The 25,036-nt window shown below is 35.0% G+C and overlaps 1 protein-coding gene across 17 annotated transcripts in view; it reads left to right on the top strand.

Annotated features, from left to right (window-relative positions):
• The window catches only part of CCDC18 (coiled-coil domain containing 18), a 130,451-nt gene that overhangs the window by 30,085 nt on the left and 75,330 nt on the right, over nucleotides 1–25,036 (top strand). For all 17 annotated transcript variants that reach the window (XM_049714062.1, XM_049714067.1, XM_049714082.1 and 14 more), the window contains 3 exons: nucleotides 12,600–12,820; nucleotides 13,949–14,059; nucleotides 14,532–14,663. In XM_049714062.1, the coding sequence (XP_049570019.1) occupies nucleotides 12,600–12,820; nucleotides 13,949–14,059; nucleotides 14,532–14,663 (464 nt within the window). The remainder of the gene's footprint in view (nucleotides 1–12,599; nucleotides 12,821–13,948; nucleotides 14,060–14,531; nucleotides 14,664–25,036) is intronic.

The raw sequence follows: 25,036 nt of genomic DNA, 5'->3' as shown, positions 1-25,036 counted from the left end.
TATAACAGTATACTATAATAAAAGTTATGTGAATGTGGCCTCTCTCTCCCTCAAAATATCTTATTGTACAAATTTAATACCTTTTCTATCTTCACACATTGTGGCTATAACTTTTGCAGTTTGACGTGTGATAACAAAACTAGAACAAATTTCTTTTTTCTTTACAATTTCCTGGATTGAAGAGTCTTACTGTAGATCTTAGCAACCTCAGCATACAACTTTTTTTCTTATTAAGTTTAGTATTTTCACCTTTTCGCTTAAAGGGAACATGTTACGGCTTCTTTTATATTTGAATTGCTAGCATCACTACTCTTGCACTTTGGGACCATTATTAAGTAAAATAAGGATTACTTGAACACATGCACTGCGGTACTGCAACAGTTGATTTGATAACCTAGTTGGCCACTAAGTGACTAATGGGTGGGATACATGGACAAAGGGATTATTATTCACATCCTAGGCAGGGCGGAGCTGGACGGCAAGGGACAGTGTGAGACTTCATCACACTACTCAGAACGGCACACAGTTTATAACTTATGAATTGTTTATTTCTGGAATTTTCCATTTATTATTTTCGAGCCTCAGTTGACAGCAGGTAACTGAAACCATGGAATGCAAAAACTAGGATAAGGGAGGACTACTGTATAACATTTCCCTCAGGATCCATATACTCCTTCCCAGTTACTTTGGGTTTAATTTTCTCTTCTTTTTAAATTTTTCTTAAAGTGAAAGCTTAGATTATTGACTTTAAATCTTTCTTCTTTTCAAATGTAAGTATTTAAAGGTACAAACTTCCCTTTAGTCAATGCTTTAGCTGAATCCCATTAATTTTATATGTTATGCTTTTATTTTATTCAGTTCAAAATATAATATCTCTTGTGTGTGTTTATTTCCAAATATTTAGTCATTTTCCAGATACCTCTGTGTTATTAGTGGTGGACATTAGGTTGGTTTCATTAAACAAATGAATTCATGAATGTACCTGATTTCAATTTTTTAAATATTTTGAGACTCAGTTTATTGGCCAGCATATGGTCTATTTTGGTGAATATTCCAGATTCACTTGAAAAAATTCTGTATTCTGTAATTATTGGGTGAAATTTTTTTTTGCACTTCTTTTGAGATATAGTTGACATACAGCATTATGTAAGTTTGTGTATAGTGTAATGAGTTGACTTACATATGTTATGATTTCCACAGTAAATTTGGTAACATTGTCATCTCATTTACATACCAAAAAAAAGGAAAAAAGTTTTAAGATCTACTCTCTTAAATTTCAAATATACTATACAACAGTGTAACTTATTATCATCATGTTGTACATTATGGATCCACTTTTACTTTTAATATACTTAGTTCTTAGCCAATAATTAACATGAAGAAACCACCGTGTAGAAGAAAACTTGCAGTATTTGTACTAATAGCAAATCACTTGAATACCTTATATATGATTATCTAGGTTATTAGGTAGTCTTTTTAAGACTCTTTAGGTTTTGTTTGTTTCTTTGTTGCTTTTAAAAATTTGAATATTTCCCTTTCTTCCTTTCTTTTTCTTTCTTTCTTTATCATTAGTATAATTGACCTACAACACTGTTAGTTCCAGGTGCACAACATAAAGATTTGACATTACAAAATCACCACAATAAGTCTAGTTACCATCTGTCACCATACAATGTTATTACAATATTATTGACTGTATTCCCCATACTGTACCTTTCATCCCCATGACTCATTTATTTTGTAACTGAAAGTTTGTGCCTCTTAATCTCTCTCACCTATTTTATTTATCTCCTCCTCCTTCCCCTTCCCCAACTGCAACCAGCAGTTTGTTCTCTGTATCTATGTCTGTTTCTGTTTTGTTACGTTTCTTCATTTGTTTTGTTTTTTAGATTCCATATATAAATGAAATCATACACTATTTGTCTTTGTCTAGCTTATTTCACTTCGCATAATACCATCTAGATCAATCAATGTTGTTTCAAATGGCAGGATTTCATTCTGTTTCATGGCTGACTAATATTCTATTGTATAAATACAGTTTACATATTCATCTTCTTTATCCATTTATCAATTGATGGGCACTTAGGTTGCTACCATATTTTGGCTATTGTAAATAATGCTGCAATGAACATGGGAGTGCAGATATCTTTTCTAATTAATATTTTGTTTTCTTCAGAAAAATACCCAGAAGTGGAATTGCTGGGTCATATGGTAGTTCTGTTTTTAATTTTTGAGAAACCCCCATACTGTTTTCCACAGTAGCTGTACCAGTTTACATTCCTGCTAGCAGGGCACCAGGGTTCCGTTTTTTCCACATTCTTGTCAACCCTTGTTATTTCTTGTCTTTTTGATAATAGCATTTCTAACATGTGTGAGGTGATATCTCATTGTGGTTTTGATTAGATTTCCATGATTCGTGTTGTTAAGCACCTTTTCATGTACCTTGTTGGCCATTGGTGTCTTGTCTGGAAACATGTCTATTCAGATCCTTTTCCCTTTTTTTTTTTTTTTTTTTTGCTGTTGAGTTATATGAATTTTTAAATATATTTTGAATATTAACCTTTTATCAGATACATGATTTAGAAATATTTTTTCCCATTCCATAGGTTGACTTTTCATTTTATTGATGGTTTCTTTTGCTATACAGGAGATTTTTAGTTTGATGTAGTCCCACACATTTGTTTTTGCTTTTGGTGTAAAATCCAAAAAAAAAAAAAATCATTGCTGAGACTGATGTCTAATAGCTTACAGTCTGTTTTTGTTTTTTTTTTTCCCTAGTAGTTTTATGGCTTTAGGTGTTATGTTCATGTCTTTAATCCATTTTAAGTTAATTTTTGTGTATGGTGTAAGATAATGGTCCAGTTTCATTTTTTTTGTATGTTGCTGTCCAGTTTTCCCGACACCATTTATTGAAGGGACTATCCTTTCCCCATGGAATACTCTTCACTCCTTTGTTGTAAATTAATTGACCATATATACATATATTTATTTATTTATTTATTTATTTTTTAACATCTTTATTGGAGTATAATTGCTTTATAATGGTATGTTAGTTTCAGCTTCACAACAAAATGAATCAGTTATATATATACATATATTCCCATATCTCTTCCCGCTTGCATCTCCCTCCCTCCCACCCTCCCTATCCCACCCCTCCAGGCGGTCACAAAGCACCGAGCTGATCTCCCTGTGCTATGCGGCTGCTTCCCACTAGCTGTCTACCTTACGTTTGGTAGTGTATATATGTCCATGCCTCTTTATCGCTTTGTCACCGTTTACCCTTCCCCCTCCCCATAGCCTCAAGTCCATTCTCCAGTAAGTCTGTGTCTTTATTCCTGTTTCACCCCTAGGTTTTTCATGACATTTTTTTTTCTTAAATTCCATATATATGTGTTAGCATACGGTATTTGTCTCTCTCTTTCTGACTTACTTCACTCTGTATGACAGACTCTAGGTCTATCCACCTCATTACAAATAGCTCAATTTCGTCTCTTTTTATGGCTGAGTAATATTCCATTGTATATATGTGCCACATCTTCTTTATCCATTCATCCGATGATGGACACTTAGGTTGTTTCCATCTCTGGGCTATTGTAAATAGAGCTGCAACGAACATTTTGGTACATGACTCTTTTTGAATTTTGGTCTTCTCAGGGTATATGCCCAGTAGTGGGATTGCTGGGTCATATGGTAGTTCTATTTGTAGCTTTTTAAGGAACCTCCATACTGTTCTCCACAGTGGCTGTATCAATTTACATTCCCACCAACAGTGTAAGAGGGTTCCCTTTTCTCCACACCCTCTCCAGCATTTATTGTTTGTAGATTTTTTGATGATGGCCATTCTGACTGGTGTGAGATGATATCTCATTGTAGTTTTGATTTGCATTTCTCTAATGATTAGTGATGTTGAGCATTCTTTCATGTGTTTGTTGGCACTCTGTATATCTTCTTTGGAGAAATGTCTATTTAGGTCTTCTGCCCATTTTTGGATTGGGTTGTTTGTTTTTTTGTTATTAAGCTGCATGAGCTGCTTATAAATTTTGGAGATTAATCCTTTATCAGTTGCTTCATTTGCAAATATTTTCTCCCATTCTGAGGGTTGTCTTTTGGTCTTCTTTATGGTTTCCTTTGCTGCGCAAAAGCTTTTAAGTTTCATTACGTCCAATTTGTTTACTTTTGTTTTTATTTCCATTTCCCTAGGAGGTGGGTCAAAAAGGACCTTGCTGTGATTTATGTCATAGAGTGTTCTGCCTATGTTTTCCTCTAAGAGTTGGATAGTTTCTGGCCTTACATTTAGGTCTTTAATCCATTTTGAGCTTATTTTTGTGTATGGTGTTAGGGAGTGATCTAATCTCATAGTTTTACATGTACCTGTCCAGTTTTCCCAGCACCACTTATTGAAGAGGCTGTCCTTTCTCCACTGTACATTTCTGCCTCCTTTGTCAAAGATAAGGTGACCATATGTGCGTGGGTTTATCTCTGGGCTTTCTATCCTGTTCCATTGATCTATATTTCTGTTTTTGTGCCAGTACCATACTGTCTTGATTACTGTAGCTTTGTAGTATAGTCTGAAGTCAGGAAGCCTGATTCCTCCAGTTCCATTTTAAGTTCTCAAGATTGCTTTGGCTATTCGGGGTCTTTTGTGTTTCCATACAAATAGTGAAATTTTTTGTTCTAGTTCTGTGAAAAATGCCAGTGGTAGTTTCATAGGGATTGCATTGAATCTGTAGATTGCTTTGGGTAGTAGAGTCATTTTCACAATGTTGATTCTTCCAATCCAAGAACATGGTATATCTCTCCATCTATTTGTATCATCTTTAATTTCTTTCATCAGTGTCTTATAATTTTCTGCATACAGGTCTTTTGTCTCCTTAGATAGGTTTATTCCTAGGTATTTTATTCTTTTTGTTGCAATGGTAAATGGGAGTGTTTTCTTGATTTCACTTTCAGATTTTTCATCCTTAGTGTATAGGAATGCCAGAGATTTCTGTGCATTAATTTTGTATCCTGCTACTTTACCAAATTCATTGATTAGCTCTAGTAGTTTTCTGGTAGCATTTTTAGGATTCTCTATGTATAGTATCATGTCATCTGCAAACAGTGACAGCTTTACTTCTTCTTTTCCGATTTGGATTCCTTTTATTTCCTTTTCTTCTCTGATTGCTGTGGCTAAAACTTCCAAAACTATGTTGAGTAAGAGTGGTGAGAGTGGGCAACCTTGTCTTGTTCCTGATCTTAGTGGAAATGCTTTCAGTTTTTCACCATTGAGGACGATGTTGGCTGTGGGTTTGTCATATATGGCCTTTATTATGTTGAGGAAAGTTCCCTCTATGCCTACTTTCTGCAGGGTTTTTATCATAAATTGGTGTTGAATTTTGTCAAAAGCTTTCTCTGCATCTATTGAGATGATCATATGGTTTTTCTCCTTCAATTTGTTAATATGGTGTATCACGTTGATTGATTTGCGTATATTGAAGAATCCTTGCATTCCTGGAATAAACCCCACTTGATCATGGTGTATGATCCGTTCAATGTGCTGTTGGATTCTGTTTGCTAGTATTTTGTTGAGGATCTTTGCATCTATGTTCATCAGTGATATTGGCTGTAGTTTTCTTTCTTTGTGACATCCTTGTCTGGTTTTGGTATCAGGGTGATGGTGGCCTCGTAGAATGAGTTGGGGAGTGTTCCTCCCTCTGCTATATTTTGGAAGAGTCTGAGAAGGATAGGTGATAGCTCTTCTCTAAATGTTTGATAGAATTCGCCTGTGAAGCCATCTGGTCCTGGGCTTTTGCTTGTTGGAAGATTTTTAATCACAGTTTCAATTTCAGTGCTTGTGATTGGTCTGTTCATATTTTCTATTTCTTCCTGATTCAGTCTTGGCAGGTTGTGCCTTTCTAAGAATTTGTCCATTTCTTCCAGGTTGTCCATTTTATTGGCATAGAGTTGCTTGTAGTAATCTCTCATGATCTTTTGTATTTCTGCAGTGTCAGTTGTTACTTCTCCTTTTTCATTTCTAATTCTATTGATTTGAGTCTTCTCCCTTTTTTTCTTGATGAGTCTGGCTAATGGTTTATCAATTTTGTTTATCCTTTCAAAGAACCAGCTTTTAGTTTTATTGATCTTTGCTATCGTTTCCTTCATTTCTTTTTCATTTATTTCTGATCTGATTTTTATGATTTCTTTCCTCCTGCTAACTTTGGGGTTTTTTTGTTCTTCTTTCTCTAATTGCTTTAGGTGCAAGGTTAGGTTGTTTATTCGAGATGTTTCCTGTTTCTTAAGGTAAGATTGTATTGCTATAAACTTCCCTCTTAGAACTGCTTTTGCTGCATCCCATAGATTTTGAGTCGTCGTGTCTCCATTGTCATTTGTTTCTGGGTAGTTTTTGATTTCCTCTTTGATTTCTTCAGTGATCACTTCGTTATTAAGTAGTGTATTGTTTAGCCTCCATGTGTTTGTATTTTTTACAGATCTTTTCCTGTAATTGATATCTAGCCTCATAGCGTTGTGGTCGGAAAAGATACTTGATACAATTTCAATTTTCTTAAATTTACCAAGGCTTGATTTGTGACCCAAGATATGATCTATCCTGGAGAATGTTCCATGAGCACTTGAGAAAAATGTGTATTCTGTTGTTTTTGGATGGAATGTCCTATAAATATCAATTAACTCCATCTCGTTTAACGTATCATTTAAAGCTTGTGTTTCCTTATTTATTTTCATTTTGGATGATCTGTCCATTGGTGAAAGTGGGGTGTTAAAGTCCCCTACTATGAATGTGTTACTGTCGATTTCCCCTTTTATGTTTGTCTGTATTTGCCTTATGTACTGAGGTGCACCTATGTTGGGTGCATAAATATTTACAATTGTTATATCTTCCTCTTGGATCGATCCCTTGATCATTATGTAGTTTCCTTCTTTGTCTCTTCTAATAGTCTTTGTTTTAAAGTCTATTTTGTCTGATATGAGAATTGCTACTCCAGCTTTCTTTTGGTTTCCATTTGCATGAAATACCTTTTTCCATCCCCTTACTTTCAGTCTGTATGTGTCTCTAGGTCTGAAGTGGGTCTCTTGTAGACAGCAAATATATGGGTCTTGTTTTTGTATCCATTCAGCCAATCTGTGTCTTTTGGTGGGAGCATTTAGTCCATTTACATTTAAGGTAATTATCGATATGTGTGTTCCCATTCCCATTTTCTTAATTGTTTTGGGTTCATTATTGTAGGTCTTTTCCTTCTTTTGTGTTTCTTGCCTAGAGAAGTTCCTTTAGCGGTTGTTGTAGAGCTGGTTTGGTGGTGCTGAACTCTCTCAGCTTTTGCTTGTCTGTAAAGGTTTTAATTTCTCCATCAAATCTGAATGAGATCCTTGCTGGGTAGAGTAATCTTGGTTGCAGGTTTTTCTCCTTCCACACTTTCAATATGTCCTGCCACTCCCTTCTGGCTTGCAGAGTTTCTGCTGAAAGATCAGCTGTTAACCTTATGGGGATTCCCTTGTGTGTTATTTGTTGTTTTTCCCTTGCTGCTTTTAATATGTTTTCTTTGTATTTAACTTTTGACAGTTTGATTAATATGTGTCTTGGCGTATTTCTCCTTGGATTTATCCTGTATGGGACTCTCTGTGTTTCCTGGACTTGATTAACTATTTCGTTTCCCATATTAGGGAAGTTTTCAACTATAATCTCTTCAAATATTTTCTCAGTCCCTTTCTTTTTCTCTTCTTCTTCTGGAACCCCTATAATTCGAATGTTGGTGCGTTTAATGTTGTCCCAGAGGTCTCTGAGACTGTCCTCAGTTCTTTTCATTCTTTTTTCTTTATTCTGCTCTGCAGTAGTTATTTCCACTATTTTATCTTCCAGGTCACTTATCCGTTCTTCTGCCTCAGTTATTCTGCTATTGATCCCATCTAGAGTACTTTTAATTTCATTTATCGTGTTGTTCATCGTTGCTTGTTTCATCTTTAGTTCTTCTAGGTCCTTGTTAACTGATTCTTGCATTTTGTCCATTCTATTGTCCATTCTATCTCCAAGATTTCGGATCAACCTTACTATCATTATTCTGAATTCTTTTTCAGGTAGACTGCCTATTTCCTCTTCATTTGTTAGGTCTGGTGGGTTTTTATCTTGCTCCTTCATCTGCTGTGTGTTTTTCTGTCTTTTCATTTTGCTTATCTTACTGTGTTTGGGGTCTCCTTTTTTGCAGGCTGAAGGTTCGTAGTTCCTGTTGTTTTTTGTGTCAGTCCCCAGTGGCCAAGGTTGGTTCAGTGGGTTGTGTAGGCTTCCTGGTGGAGGGTACTAGTGCCTGTGTTCTGGTGGATGAGGCTGGATCTTGTCTTTCTGGTGGGCAGGTCCACGTCTGGTGGTGTGTTTTGGGGTGTCTGTAGACTTATTATGATTTTGGGCAGCCTCTCTGCTAATGGGTGGGGTTGTGTTCCTGTCTTGCTAGTTGTTTGGCATAGGATGTCCAGCACTGTAGCTTGCTGGTCGTTGAGTGAAGCTGGGTGCTGGCGTTGAGATGGAGATCTCTCGGAGATTTTTGCTGTTTGATATTATGTGCAGCTGGGAGGCCTCTTGTGGACCAGTGTCCTGAAGTTGGCTCTCCCACCTCAGAGGCACAGCACTGACTCCTGGCTGCAGCACCAAGAGCCTTTCATCCACAGGGCTCCTTAATTTGGGATGATTCCTTGTCTATTCAGGTATTCCACAGATGCAGGGTATATCAAGTTGATTGTGGAGCTTTAATCCGCTGCTTCTGAGGTTGCTGGGAGAGATTTCCCTTTCTCTTCTTTGTTCTCACAGTTCCCAGGGGCTCAGCTTTGGATTTGGCCCTGCCTGTGCGTGTAGGTCGCCGGAGGGCGTCTGTTCTTTGCTCAGACAGGATGGGGTTAAAGGAGCCGCTGATTCGGAGGCTCTGGCTCACTCAGGCCGGGGGGTAGGGAGGGTCACGGAGTGTGGGGCGGTCCTGCGGCGGCAGAGGCCGGCGTGACGTTGCAGCCTGAGGCGCACCGTGCGTTTTCCCGGGGAAGTTGTCCCTGGATCCCAGGACTCTGGCAGTGGCGGGCTGCACAGGCTCCCCGGAAGGGCGTGTGGCTAGTGACCTGTGTTCGCACACAGGCCTCCTGGTGGCGGCAGCAGCGGCCTTAGCGTCTCTTGTCTGTCTCTGGGCTCCGCACTTTTAGCCGCGGCTCGCGCCCGTCCCTGGAGCTCTCTCAAGCAGCACTCTTAATCCCCTCACCTCGTGCCCCAGGAAACAAAGAGGGACGTAAAAGTCTGTTGCCTCTTCAGCAGGTCCAGACTTTTCCCCGGACTCTCTCCCGGCTAGCCGCGGTGCACTAACGCCCTGCAGGCTGTGTTCACGCCGCCAACCTCAGTCCTCTCCCGGAGCTCCGACCGAAGCCCGAGCCTCAGCTCCCAGTCCTGCCCACCCCGGCGGGCGAGCAGACATGCCTCTCGGCTGGTGCGTGCCGGTCGGCCCGATCCTCTGCGCTGGAATCTTTCCGCTTTGCCCTCCGCACCCCTGTTGCTGTGCTCTCCTCCGCGGCTCCCAAGCTCCCCCACTCCGCCTCCCGAAGTCTCCACCCGCGAAGGGGCTTCCTAGTGTGTGGACACTTTTCCTCCTTCACAGCTCTCTCCCGCTGGTGCAGGACCCGTCCCTATCCTTTTGTCTCTGTTTAGTTTTTTCTTTTGCCCTAACCAGGTACGTGGGGGGTTCCTTGCCTTTTGGGAGGTCTGAGGTCTTCTGCCAGCATTCAGTAGGTGCTCCGTAGGAGTTGTTCCACGCGTAGATGTATTTCTGGTGTATCTGTGGGGAGGAAGGTGATCTCCGCGTCTTACTCTTCCGCCATCTTCCCGGAAGTCCCATATATTTATTTATAGTCTTTCTATTTTGTTCCATTGATCTATGTGTCTGTTTTTATGCCAGTACCATACTTTTTCTGATTACTATAACTTTGTAATATAGTTTGAAACCAGGAAGTGTAATGCCTCCAGTTTTGTTCTTCTTTCTCGTTTGTGGTTCCATATAAATATTTAGGATTGTTTGTTAATTTCTGTGAAAAATGCCATTGGAATTTTGATAGGGGTTGAATTGAATCAGTAGGTCACTTTGGGTTAGTATGGACAGTTTTACAATGTTAATTCTTCTAATCCAGGAGGATGAGATGTCTTTCCATTTATTTGTGTCTTCAGTTTCTTTCATCAACATCTTGTAGTTTTCAGTATACAGATCTTTTACCTACTTGGTTATATTTATTCCTAAGTATTTTATTCTTTTTGACTCAATTGTAAATGGGGTTGTTCTCTAAATTTCTCTTTTTTTTTTAATTGGTTAATTGTTTATTTATCAAGAGAAACTATTCCTTAGCCCAGATATTCATAGTTCATAGTTTCATAGTTCAGGAACACAGGTAAGTGACAAACTTCCATGGAACTCAACCCAAAGAAATTCTTTATCCCCAAAAATATCCCCAAATCACTTTGCACTCTGAAAGATACCAACCTTCCTCACATCTCTTCAAAATATTTTAGGGAATCATAATTTCCATAGAAATCTGCATATGCCTTCTTTCTTGGTTCAGCCACAGCAAACTTACAGAAAGTTGCAACTCCTAGGGAGACAGTGAGTGCTCCAACAATATGAAATCGCAGGCACTTGGCCAGAAGGCCACACATCTGAGGTTTTGTCAAAGAACTGGAAGGCAGGGTAGTTTTTCTTGATAGCTCAACAACAACGTCCTTCCAGACTGATGGAGTAAATTTCTTTCTGATAGTTTATAGTTTACTCAGAATTAAGATTTTTTCCACTTGAAGTGAAATGTAGAAACTTTACAAGGTTATAGGTCTCTTTACCATCCATATTTTATATTGTAATTGTCCAGTGTATTATACCAGCATACACTGAAAACCTCACTAGACAATGCTATTTTTTCCTTTCAACTGTCATAATCTGATAGTTAATCACTGCAGCTTTTTGTTGATTAGTGTTTGCCTGGTAAAACTTTTTCCATCCTTTTAAACCTGTATCTTTATATATAAGTGAATTTCTAATAGAAAGCATATAATTGGTTCTTGCTTTAATAACCAGTGATTTTTACTCTTTTACTGGAATGTTTAGGTTACTTACATTTAATGTAATTATCGATCTTTTGGGGTTTAAATCTACCATCTTGGTATTTGTTTGCTTTCTATTCTATTGCCCTTTGTTCATCTTTCTTGCCTTCTTTTGAATGAATTATAGTATTCCATTTTTTTAATGTCCTCAATTGAGTAATTAATTATATCTCTTTTTTTTTAGTGGTTGCCCTAGTGGTTAACATATGCATCTTTAACTTATCATGCTCTATCTTCAAGTACAATGGGCTGCCAGTAGCAGAAATGACAGCAGAGAAAATTAGATATCTAAGTAATTAGAGGGAATACAGAAGAGAATGATGGGATCAGCAGAGGGAATTCTAGTTATTAGAGGTGGTGATAGTATATATCATATATTCTCTAACGTCACAGAAAAACAGAGACAATGATAGATTACTTAGAAATTGAATTATTAGGGATATGGAGAATTGATGGGAAATGGCTACTTATTCAGTCCTTGAAGGCATAGTACATCTGTACTTGTTTCCACATCTGTGTATTCTCAGGCAGTCATCTACATTATGCATCTACTTTATTTATTTTTTTAAATTAATTTATTTATGACTGTTGGATCTTCGTTGCTGTGCGCGAGCTTTCTCTAGTTGTGTTGAGCGGGGTCTAGTCTTCGTTGCGGTGCGTGGGCTTCTCACTGCAGTGGCTTCTCTTGTTGCAGAGCATGGGCTTCAGTAGTTGCAGCATGTGGGCTCAGTAGTTGTGGCTCATGGGCTCTAGAGCACAGGCTCAGTAGTTGTGGCGCATGGGCTTAGTTGCTCCACGGCATATGGGATCTTCCTGGACCAGGGATTGAACCTCTGTTCCCTGCATTAGCAGTTGGATTCTTATCCACTGCACCACCAGGGAGTCCCTATGCATCTACTTTAAAGCACTCCTGAAAGCTTGTTTACCTTTGAGTGGGCATAGGTGTGTACATTTATAATGGAGAAAAGGTATATTCAAACAACTACCTCTGATAACCTTCAGTGTTTTTAAAAAGCATTACTGAGTTCTCATCAGCTCGTTTGGAATAAGAAGGATTCTCTGTTTTTGGCTTTTGAACCTACATCTATATACAGTAGCAAATATTATTAATGATCTCAAGTTATCCAAATAAATTTATGATAAACTTTGGTTTAAGGAGACAGGACAATGTTTGTGTGTTTTGGGTTTTCTTTTTCAAACAATTATTTATATCCAAACAATGGGATTTTTAAAGATGGAGACGGGCTCTTTGTGGAAAAAAAGAAAAGTGAGTGAGTCAGAAGACCTTATTCCTACTTTGTTATGTATTTAATAATAGGAAGTACCTTGCTTACCATGTTCCTTCATTATATTTTCCTTAATGTATGTTTTATTCTCCATCCACTTTAGTATTCTTTAGATCAGAAACTAAACTTATGATTAAATCTTTCAACATTGAAATGGGTTTTTATTCTTTAAGTTTTATACAGAACAATTTTCCTTTTATGTTTATTAACAGAAAGTATAAAAGATCAAAATCAACATACTGTGAACAAGCAATATGAAAGAGAAAGGCAAAGACTTGCTTCTGGAATAGAAGAATTACGTGATAAGTTGATGCAGATAGAAGCTGAGAATTCTGATTTGAAGGTTAACATGGCCCACAGAACTAGTCAGTTTCAGCTGATTCAAGAGGAGCTGCTAGAGAAAGCTTCAAACTCTAGCAAACTTGAAAGTGAAGTAAGCTTGAATTAGCTATTTATATGTACTGGATTTTGAGAGAAGCAAAAAGTGTTGTAGGGTTTTTGTAAAACTTGTATGTTAAAGTCCAGATTTATACACTAAAAAAAAATTAATGGTACCTCATGAGTTATAACTTCTTTTAAAATTCTATTTGGAAACTTCTGGGTTTTAATATATGTTAAAAGTAGGAAAATACTGTAGTGGCTAAATTTGGTGAAACAAACTGTACTGTATTCTATTATTTCTTCCAAGTATAAGTTAATATGGCAAATACATATTTACAAGTAAAAAATTTGGATTATGTAATTGGAAAAAAGGGGTAGTAGTAGAGGATTTCAAACTTTAGCAAACAGTAGAACCACCTGGAAAGCCTGTTAAACATGCACGTTTTGGGTCCTATTCCAGTGACTGATTTAGTACGTATGGAGTAATGCAAAGGAATCTGCATTTTTAAACAATTACATGTGAATCTGATGCAGATATCTTATGGATTACATTCTGAAAAGGGGATAAAGTATGTTTTATGAATATCTGATCATCATTTCCACTGAGGACAGAACAGAATTAGGTAATTGTGGACCACGTCCACGTGTGTATATGCTCTACTCACCCTTCAAACCAGAGGCTGCAGCTATCTGAGGGTACTTTTTAAATGTCTGATTTTTCATCTTAAAGTCTGTAGCCAAGACTAGGGAAAAGACCTGTGGGATAGGAACTTAAATAAGTAATGGAAAGGAGATTTAGTCAGTCTATAACTATAGCCATCAGCTTACTTAGAAAATTGCCAAGTACTGAGATGAACAACTTTTTTAAAATTAAAATATTAGCACAGTCTCGTTGAAAATACAAAAAGGGACAAAGAAGAAAATAAAACATTGATAGTTCTACCACAAGAAATTACTACTGTTAACATTTTATTGTACTAATTTCAGTCTTTAATAGCTACTTTTATGAAATGGGTTCGGGGGCAATCCTATTTGAACATAGGGATCTGAAATAAATACTTACGTATTACACAGATGGAATAAGCTATGTCATATTTCTGGTCTTCCCTTCACTGTTTTTCTTCTGAATTGTCACTTATTTTTAAAAAATAATTTTTTATTTATTTCAATGTGTTTTCAGATGACAAAGAAATGTTCTCAACTTTTAACTCTAGAGAAACAGCTAGAAGAAAAAATTGTTGCTTATTCCTCTATTGCTGCAAAAAATGCGGAACTAGAACAGGAACTTATGGTAAAAATTACCTTTTTTTTGATACAGATTTACTGTGGCTTTAAGGAACTTAATTTGTAACAGCATGTTTGTTTTAGTATCATTATTCTAAAATGTACCATATAGGAAAATATAAATTCTACCAAACTTCAGATTATTCAATTTTTATTTCTATATTTTTAAGTTATATATTTTTAAGTTAATATGGCAAGTTGTTATCTAAAGTTCCTCATTTTTATTTTAGTAGAATTGAAGGAAATGGTAGTAGTTCTTTGATATGCTTTGTAGCATTTTTAAACAATCATCATTTTGATACAATTTTTTAAAAAACACTTTCTCTTTTTTATAAATATTTAAATATTTTTGAAGTTGACATATTAACTACTATGATTCTTTGAAGCCTAGAATATGATAAATTTTATGCTTTACTAATGTACTTTTATGTAAAACTCTTTCTTAATTATGTTCTTTTAAAGTGTTTTTGTATTTCTAGGAAAAGAATGAAAAGGTTAGAAGTCTAGAAACCAATATCAATACAGAGCATGAGAAAATTTGTTTAGCTTTTGAAAAGGCAAAGAAAATTCATCTTGACCAGCATAAAGAAATGGAAAAGCAAATTGAAAGAGTAAGATATTAATTATGTTTTTATAAGTAAATGTAATATATATTTAGAATATGAATGCTGAAAAGAACCTTAAACATTACTAGCTCAGCTTTCTTTATTTTAATAGATGAGGAAACAAAGACATAGAAAAGTTAGTGGCAAATACTATAATTAGAATCACATTACTTCTGGATCATTTTACAATGCTCTCTCCTTTAGTACTCTTGCCATTTCAGTTTTGATCATTACTTTTTGACATTATCAAGCTAAGAGTGATTCTGTAGACTCTTTTCCACTAGAGATATTGTTTGCTTGAAGATTGGTTAAGAGGAGATGCTCTCTTGATCTTGAGTTAAAAGTGAAGAGTAAAAAAAAACAAAAAACAAAAGTGAAGGAGAAACTGTGAGACCAGAAGCACAAGACCAAATAAAAAATAGATAGTTTGGATGGGTTTAATAGCAGAATGTAGCTAACACACAAATATAAACTTCAAATGTAGAGCAATAAATTATTCAGTCTGAGTAATAGAGAGAAAAAAAGATATGGAAAAAAGTGAACAGAGCCTCAGAGAACTGTTGAACAATATCAGAAGGTCTAGCATTTATGTCATCAGAGTACCAGAGAAGAGGAGAATGAGACTGGTACAAAAAATATTTGAAGGAATTATGACTGATAACTTTGCAGATTTGTGAAGGAAATAAATTTACAAATTCAACAAGCTTAAAGAGGATAAAATCTTGAAAGCAGCCAGAGATAAATAACACATTGTATATAGAGGAACAAAGATTAAAATTTACTGCAGATTTCTCATCAGAAAATCAAAAACTGTGAAGGTTAGAAGACCGAAGAACTGTTTTTTTTTTAAGTGCTGAAAGAGAAAAATTGTCAACATAGAATTTTATGTCCAGCAATAATATTCTTTAGGATATATAAAGACATTCTTAGATTAAGGGCAATTTAGAGAACTTGTCATGAGCAGACTTGTTCTAAAATAAATGATAAAGTTCTTCAGGCAAAAGAGAAATAAGAGGGAAAATTTAAGCCTCAGGGATGAAGAGCAACAAAAATAGTAAATATTTGGTTATATACCATGGACTATATTTATTCTTTTAAGATTTTTGTAATGTTTATGACCGTTGAAAGAAAGAATAGAATTGTCTAGTGAGGTTTTCATTGTATGTTGATGTAATACCTTGGATGATTACAATATAAAATAAGAATGGTATAATCTTGTAGTTTGTACATTTCACTTCAGGTGGAAAAATCTAATTCTGAGTAAACTATGAAAATTTAAAAACAGTTGGTCCCCTTTATCCACAGATTATATGTTCTAAGATCCCAACTGGATTCCTGAAACTGTGGATAGTACCAAACCCAATAAATACTATGTTTTTTTCTATACATACATACATACCTATGATGAAGTTTAATTTATAAGTTAGGCACAGTAAGAGAATATCCAAATGGCCAGCCTCACTACTCTTGTACTCTGGGGCCATTATTTAGTAAATTAAGAGTTACTTGTACACAAGCACTGCTGTACCATGACAGTCAATCTGATAACTGAGATGGCTGCTAAGTGACTAATGGCAGGTAGCATATACAGTGTGGATATGCTGGGCAAAGGGATGATTCACATCCTGGGCAGGAAAGAGTTTTCCTCAGGGTTTAATCATGCTACTCAGAATGGCATGATATTTAAAACTTATGAATTGTTTATTTGTGGAATTTAATATTTTCATATTACAGTTGAGTGTGGGTAACTGAAACTGTGGAAAGCGAAACTACAGATAAGGGGGGACTACTGTATGTATATTATAATCCCTAGAACAACCACTAAAAAAACTATACAGATACAGTAATATGCTAACAAATAAAATATTATAGAATTCTGAAAATATTCATATAGTTAAAAGAAGGCTGGAAAGGGGAAACAAATGAAAAATAGAGGAGACAAAGAGAAAACTAATAAAGGGGTATGTGCTTAAATTCAGGCATCTCAGATATTAATTTAGATGTAACTGTTCTAAACACACCAAATAAAAATTGAAATTGTGAGATTGAATTTAAAAAAACAAGATGCAGATATACTGTCTTTAAGAAGTCCATGTTAAATATAAAGATGTAGATAGGTCAAGTATAAAAGCATGGAAAAAGATGTACCAGGCAAACAATAATCAAAAGAAAGCTGGAGTGGCAATATAAGTATCAAAGTAGACTTTAGAACAAAGAAAATTACCAGGGATAAAATAGAAAATTGTGTAGTGATAAAAGGTTCAATTCACCAAGAAAACATAACAGTCCTAAATGTGATATGTACCTAACAAACTAATTTCAAAATACGTGAAGCAAAAGTGAAGAGGTCTGAAAGGAGAAAGAAATTAATACAAAATTATAGTTGGAGATGTCAACACTACTCTTTTCTGTAATTGATAGAATAAGTAGATTAAAAATTCAGCAAGGATATAGAACTCACCTGAACAGCACTGTCAACGAACTTTTTTTTTTCTCTTTTTTAAAAAATTTTGGCCGTGCTACTTGGCATGTAGGATCTTAGTTCCCCAACCAGGGATGGAACCTCTGCCCACTGCAGTGGAATTGCAGAGTCTTAACCACTGGACCAACAACAGAATATACATTCTTCTTCAGTACACCTGAAATATTCACCAAGATATACCATACCCTAGGTCATAAAATCAGCCTTATCAAATTTCAAAGAATTAAAACCATGTATACAGTTGTCCCTTGGTATCCATGGATGATTGGTTCCAGGACCCACTGTAGAAGATCTGCAGATGCTCAAGTCCCATAGTGGGCCCTCTATATCTGCAGTTCCACATCAGTGGATTTAACCAACCACGTATCGTTTAGTACTGTATGTATTTATTGAAAAAAATCTGCCTATAAATGTACCTGCACTGTTCAAACCCATGTTGTTCAAGGGTCAACTGTACTAGCAATGAACAATTAGAAGCTAAAATTTTAAAAATACTGCTATTTACAAAGCTCCAAAGAGATAAGACATAGATGTAAATAAAACAAAATATGTGGAATATTTGTATGCTGAAAACTACAAAATGTTAAAGACCTAAATAAATGGAAAGAAATACCATTTCTGTGGATTGTAAGTCTCAATATACTTAGGATGTCAGTTCACCTTAAACAGATCTCTCGATTTAATACATTTCCAATCAAAATCCCAGTAAAAATTTTTTTGTGCGCATAGATAGCTGATTTTGAATTTTGTAATAGAAAGGCAAAGAAACTAGAATAGGCAAAACAAGTTTGAAAGAGAACAAAGTTAGTGGATTTATGCTACCGTATCTTAAGACTTACTATAAACCTATAGTAATCAAGACAGTGAGGTATTAACAAAATAATAGACACATAGATGAAAGGAACAAAATATAGGGCCTAGAAATAGACCTGGCAAATATGGTCAAATGATTTTTAACAAAGGTACAAAACCAATTCAGAATGGAGAAAGAATAGTTTTTGAATGAGTAATGCTGGAACAATTGGACATCCATATGCAAAAAGATGGAGCTGCAGTATATACCTATATAAAAATTAATTCAAAGTGAATCATATATTTAAATATAAAATAAAAAGATATTAAAACTCAGAAGAAAACATGGGAGAAAATCTTCATGACCTTAGGTTAGGCAAGAGTTCTTAGATATAAAACCAAAACAATATAAGGGAAAAATTGATAAATTGGAATTCATCAAAATTAAAAATGTATGCTCTATGAAAGACATTATTAAGAGAATGAAAAGACAAGCTATAAACTGGGAGAAAATATTGTAAATCACATATCCAGCAAAGAACTTTTACCCAGCATATATAAAGAATTCTCAAAATTCATCAATAAGAAAGTAATCCCATTTTTTTAATGGACAAAGACTTGAATAGATACTTCATCAGAAAAGATATACAAATGGCAAACAAGCATATGAAAATATGTTGAACTTGATTCATCATTAGGAAAATGCAAATTAAATGCACAGTGAAATACCACTGCATTCTTGTTAGAATACTGAGAGAGAGAAGTAGAAAGGAAGGGAGGAAGGAAGATCTGACAATAGCAAATGCTACCCAGGATGTGAAAAAACTGGTTTTCTCATATATTGCTGGGGATAATGCAAAGTAGTAAAACTACTGAAACAACTTAACATCTTCTTATACACTTAACATATGACCCAGCAGTCTTAGATATTTGTTCTAGACAAATGAAAACTTATCTTTACACTAAAACCTACTACAAATGTTTATAGTAGGTTTATTCATAATTGCCAAAAACTGGAAACTACCCAGTGTCTTTCAATGAGTAAATGGGTAAACTATGGTACCTCAATACAATGGAATACTACTCAGTAATAACAAGGAATAATCTATTGATTCAGGAGAAAACATGGGTGAATCTACAAGGCTTTATGCTAATGGAAAGAAGCCAATTGCAAAATGTTGTATACAATTCTATTTCTTTGACATTCTCAATAAAGTCAAAAGCTATAGGATGAAGATCATTTTATTGATTGCCAGGTGTTGGGAAGGGTGGAGAGTTGACTATAAAGCAAGTGTCCCCAACCCCCGGGCCATGGAACAGTACCTGTTAGGAACCAGGCTGCACAGCAGGAGGTGGGCGGCAGGTGAGCGAGCAAAGCTTCATCTGTATTTACAGCCACTCCCCATTGCTTGCATTACCACCTGAGCTGCACCTCCTGTCAGCATTATGGTGAGTTGTATAATTATTGCATTATATATTACAATGTAATAATAATAGAAATAAAGTGCACAATAAATGTAATGCGCTTGAATCATCCCGAAACCATCCTCCCCACCCCCATCCGTGGAAAAAGTGTCTTCCACGAAACCAGTCCCTGGTGCCAAAAAGGTTGGGGACCGCTGCTGTAAAGGATTAACATGAGGGGTCTTAAGAGTGAAGGAATCATTCTGTATCCTTATTGTGATGGGAGTTTTATGAATCTATGCATGTATTAAAAAACCTCAGAATCATACACCCAAAAAATGAATGTAAATGAAGTTTTAAAAAGTATCCCACCCTAGAATCATTGTTACAATATTAGTTTATGTCTTTTAGACCAGTTTCTCTGCATCTTTGCATACTTACATGTTTATAGTACACATATACACAAACACACGTAAACAATTTTTAATAGCTTCGTTTTACAGAATTATTGCTATTTGACTTTTCTGTTTTTTAGGATTATAATTAATTTTCAGTAAACTTTATTGTAAGCTATTTTTTTCTTATTTTAGAATATTATTTTATAATAGAGTCTCAAAAATGGAACTACTGACTCAGGAGATAAAAAATATTTTTCAGATGAGTTTATCCCTGATAAATCCTTCAAAGTTTAATTTGAAAATGGCAGAAATTCTAGGAAGATATTATATTTGATATCTCAAATACTGAATTGCTGCAGAGAATTGGCATGATAGGTCTGTCCAAGGGCCTACTTGATAATTGATGGGTCAGCTTCTATGAAAATCTATGGTTATAACATCATTTAGTCTTGTTTATTCATAAAATTAATTTTAATATATTCATGTTTTAAGAAAAAATTCTAAAGTTATTTAATATTTTTCAAACTTTTTATTGTGGTTAGTATTATCAGTATTAGTGTTATTGGTGTTATAATTTATGTTATCTTAACTATTTTTAAGTGTACAGTGGTATTAAATACATTAACATTGTTGTGCAACCATCACCACCATTTATCCTCATAATTCTTCTCATCTTGTAGAACTGAATCTCTGTACTCATTAGAGTACACAATAACTCCCTATTCTCCTCTCCCCCCAACTCTTGGCAATCACTATTCTACTTTCTGTGTCTGTGATTTGCCTTCTCTAAGTACCTCATGTAAGTGAAATCATATAGTATTTGTCTTTTTATGACTGGTTTGTTTCACTTAGCATAATGTCCTCAAGGTTCATCCATGTTGCAGCATACTGCAGAATTTCCTTCCTTTGTAAGGCTGAATAATATTCCATTGTATGTACATAGCACATTTTGCTTATCCATTCATCTGTTGATGGCCACTTGGTTTGTTTCCACATTTTAGCTGTTGTGAATGATGCTGCTATGATCATGCGGGTGTACAAATATCTCTTTGAGACCCTGCTTTAAGTTATTTTGAGTATACATGCACAAGTGGAATTGCTGATAATATGGTAATTCTGTTTTTAATTTTTTGAGGACCAACCATACTGATTTCTACAGCAGCTATACCGTATTACATTCCCACCAACAGTGCTCAAGTGTTCCAATTTCTCCACATCCTTGTAAACACTTGTTTTCTGGTTTTTAACAGTAGCCATCCTAATGAGTGTGAGGTGGTATCTCATTGTAGTTTTGATTTGCATTTCCCTAATGATCAGTGATGCTGATAATCTTTTCATGTGCTTGTTGTCTAGTCATATAGCTTCTTTGGAGAAATGTCTAGTTATTTCCTTTACCCATTTTTTAATAGGGTTGTTTTTATGTAGTTGTTGAGTTTTAGGACTTTTCCATATATTCTGGATATTGATCCCTTATCAAGGTATGTGATTTGCAAATATTCTCTCCCATTCTGTGTGTTTCCTTTTTACTCTGTTGAGAGTGTCTTTGGATGCACAGACTATTAGAATTTTCATGAAGTCCAGTTTGTCTATTTTTTCTTTTGTTGCCTATACCTTTGGTGTCATATTTAAGAAATTATTTGGTGTCATATTTAAGAAATTATTACCAAATCCAATGTTGTGAAGCTTTGGTTCTATGTTGTGAAGCTTTTGTTCTATGTTTCCTTCTAAGAGTTTTATTTTTTTAGGTCTTAATTTAGGTCTTTGGTCCATTTTGAGTTAATTTTTATATATGGTGCTAGCTGTGGGTCCAACTTCATTCTTTTGCATGTGGATATCCAGTTTTCTCAGCACCATTTGTTAAAAGGACTGTCCTTTCCCCCCACTGAATGATCTTGGCACCCTTGTCAAAATCATTTGACCATATATGTGAGGATTTATTTCTGGGCTTTTGATTCTATTCCATTGGTCTATATGTCATATGCGAAATCACAGTTTTTATTACTGTAGCTTTGTAATAGATTTGAAATCAGGAAATGAGGGTCCTCCAGTTTTGTTCATTTTCAAGATTGTTTTGGCTGTTCAGGGTCCTTTGAGATTTCATATGAATTTTAGGATGGGTTTTTCTGTTTCAGCAAAAAATGTCATTGGGATTTTGCTAGGGATTGTATTGCATTGGGTAATATTGACACTTTAACAATATTAGGTCTTCTAATCCATGAACGTGTAATATGTTTTTATTTATTTACATTTTCTTCAATTCTTTTCATCAGTGTTTTGTAATTTTAATTGTACAAGTCTTTCACCTCCTTGGTTAATTCCTAAGTATTTTATTCTTTTTGATACTATTGTAAATGAAATTGTTTTTGTAATTTTCTTTTCAGATTGTTCATTGTTCACATATAGGAATGCAACTGACTTTTGTGTGTTGAATTTCATCCTCTACTTTTCTGATTTCATTTATCAGTTCTAATAGTTTTATTGTGTGAAATCTTTAGGGTGTTCTATGTATAAGATCGTATCATCTACCAATAGATAATTTTACTTCTTCCTTTCCAACTTGGATGTCTTTTATTTCTTTTTCTTGCCTAATTGCTCTGGCTTGAACTTCCAGTATTATGTTGAATAGAAGTGGTGAGAGGGGCATCCTTTTCTTGTTCTGAGCATAGAGGAAAAGCTTTCAATCTTTCACCATTGAGTATGTTAGCTGTAGGTTTTTCATATAAGGCTTTTATTATGTGAAGGTAGTTTCCTTCTGTTCCTAATTTGTTGAGAGGGTAGTTTCCTTCTGTTCCTAATTTGTTGAGAGGGTATCATGATAGGGTGTTGAATTATGTCAAATGTTTTTTCTGCATCAACTGAGATGCTCATGTGTTATTTTTTTCTATTGAGATGCTCATGTGTTATTTTTTTCTTTCATTCTGTTGATATTGCGCATAACATTGATCAATTTTCATTGCATTCCAGGAATAAATTCCCCTTGGTCACTGTGTTTAATCCTTTTACTATGCTGCTGAATTTGGATTGTTAGTATTGTGTTGAGGATTTTTGCATCAGTGCTCATAACAGATATTTGTCTGTAGTTTTCTTTTCTTGTAATGTCTGGGTTTCGTATCAGGTTAATGCAGGTCTTACAGTATTAGGCAGTATTCTCTCCTTAATTTTTTGGAAACATTTGAGGAGGATTGGTATTAGTTCTTTTTTATGTGTTTGGTAGAATTCATCAATAAAGCAAGCAGGTTCAAGGCTTTTCTTAGTTGGGAGATTTTTGATTTCCCATTCAATCTCCTTACTATTTATAGGTCTGTTTAGATTATCTATTTTTTCATGATAGAGTCTTTGTAGGTGTTTCTAGGAATTTGTCCATTTCATCTAGATTATCCAACTTGTTGGTATATAATTATTCATTGTACTTTCTTATGATCTTTTTTTATTTCTGTAGAATTGATAGTAATAGTCCCACTTATATTTCTGATTTTGGTAATACTGAGTCCTCTTTTTTTGACCACCTAGCTAAAGATTTGTCAATTTTGTTTATGTTTTTGAAGAACCAATTTTTCATTTCATTGATATTCTTCATTGTTTTTCTGTTCTCTATTTTGTTGATCTTTACTGTAATCTTTATTATTCCTTCTGCTAGCTTTGGGTTTATTCTGTTCTTCTTTTTCTTGTTTCTTATGTTTTAAAGTTAGGTTATTGACTTGAGATCTTCCTTGTTTTTTAATGTAAGCATTTATAGCTATAAATTACCCCCTAAACATTGTTTTTGCTGAGTCCTGTAAGTTTTCGTAAGTTGTGTTTTTGTTTTCATTCATTTCTAAGTAGTTTCTAATTTCCCTTGTGAATTCTTCTTTGATTCATTGGTTATTTTTAAATGTATTGTTTAATAAATATCACAATTTTGTGAATTTTCCAGTTTTCCTTTTGTTGTTGATTTCTAACTTCATCTCATTGTGGTTGGAGAATGTACTTTATATGATATCTGTCTTGTAAAATTTATTGAGACTTAAATTTGTAGCCTAACATATTGTCTATCCTGGAAAATATCCAATGTGCACTTGAGAAGAATGTATATTCTATTGTTTTGGGGTTGAGTGAGCTGTGTATGTCTATTAAATATGATTTGTTTATTGTGTTGAGTCCTCTCCTTACTTATATTCTCTCTGGTTGTTCTACATATTATTGAGAATAGGCTATTGAAGTCTTCAAGTACTGTTGTAGAACTGTCTATTTTTCACTTCAATGCTGTCTGTTTTTGCTTCATATATTTTGAAAGTCTGTCTTTGGTGTATAAGTGTTTGTAATTGTTGTATCTTATTGCTATATTGTAATAACCTTATATTAATATATATTATCTGTCTTTGTCTCATAATCTTTTTAAATTTAAAGTACGATTTGCCTGATATTACTATAGCTATCCCTGCTCCCTTTTAGTTACCATTTGCATGGACTATCTTTTCCCATCTTTTCATTTTTTATCTATTAGTATGTTTGGATCTAAAATGAGTCTCTTATCATAAATGGGTGTTGAATTTTGTCAAAAGCTTTTTCTGCATCTATTGAGATGATCATATGGTTTTTATTCTTCAATTTGTTAATATAGTGTATCACATTGATTGATTTGTGTATATTGAAGAATTTTTGCATCCCTGGGATAAATCCCACTTGATCATGGTATACGATCCTTTTAATGTGTTGTTGGATTCTGTTTGCTGGTATTTTGTTGAGGATTTTTGTATCTAAATTGCAGAGTGTTCCTTCCTCTGCAATTTTTAGACTTCAGACTATACTACAAAGCTACAGTAATCAAGACAATATGGTATTGGCACAAAAACGGAAACATAGATCAGTGGAACAAGATAGAAATCCCAGAGGTAAACCCATGCACCTGTGGTGGGTGTCTGTAATTTTCTTTTTTTGTAGTATCTTTGTCTCTGGTTTTGGTATCACGGTGATGGTGACCTCATAGAATGAGTTTGGGAGTGTTCCTTCCTCTGCAATTTTTTGGAAGAGTTTGAGAAGGATGGGTGTTAGCTGTTCTCTAAATGTTTGATAGAATTCACCTTTGAAGCCATCTGGTCCTGGACTTTTATTTGTTGGAAGATTTTTAATCACAGTTTCAATTTCGTTACTTGTGATTGGTCTGTTCATATTTTCTATTTCTTCCTGGTTCAGTCTTGGAAGGTTATACCTTTCTAAGAATTTGTCCGTTTCTTCCAGGTTATCCATTTTATTGGCATACAGTTGCTGGTAGTAGTCTCTTAGGATGCTTTGTATTTCTCCGCTGTCTGTTGTAACTTCTCGTT

Source organism: Orcinus orca, chromosome 1, assembly GCF_937001465.1.
Source record: "Orcinus orca chromosome 1, mOrcOrc1.1, whole genome shotgun sequence".
In the NCBI taxonomy this organism is placed as follows: Eukaryota; Metazoa; Chordata; class Mammalia; order Artiodactyla; family Delphinidae; genus Orcinus; species Orcinus orca.
This window is presented reverse-complemented; position numbering and strand designations above follow the sequence as displayed.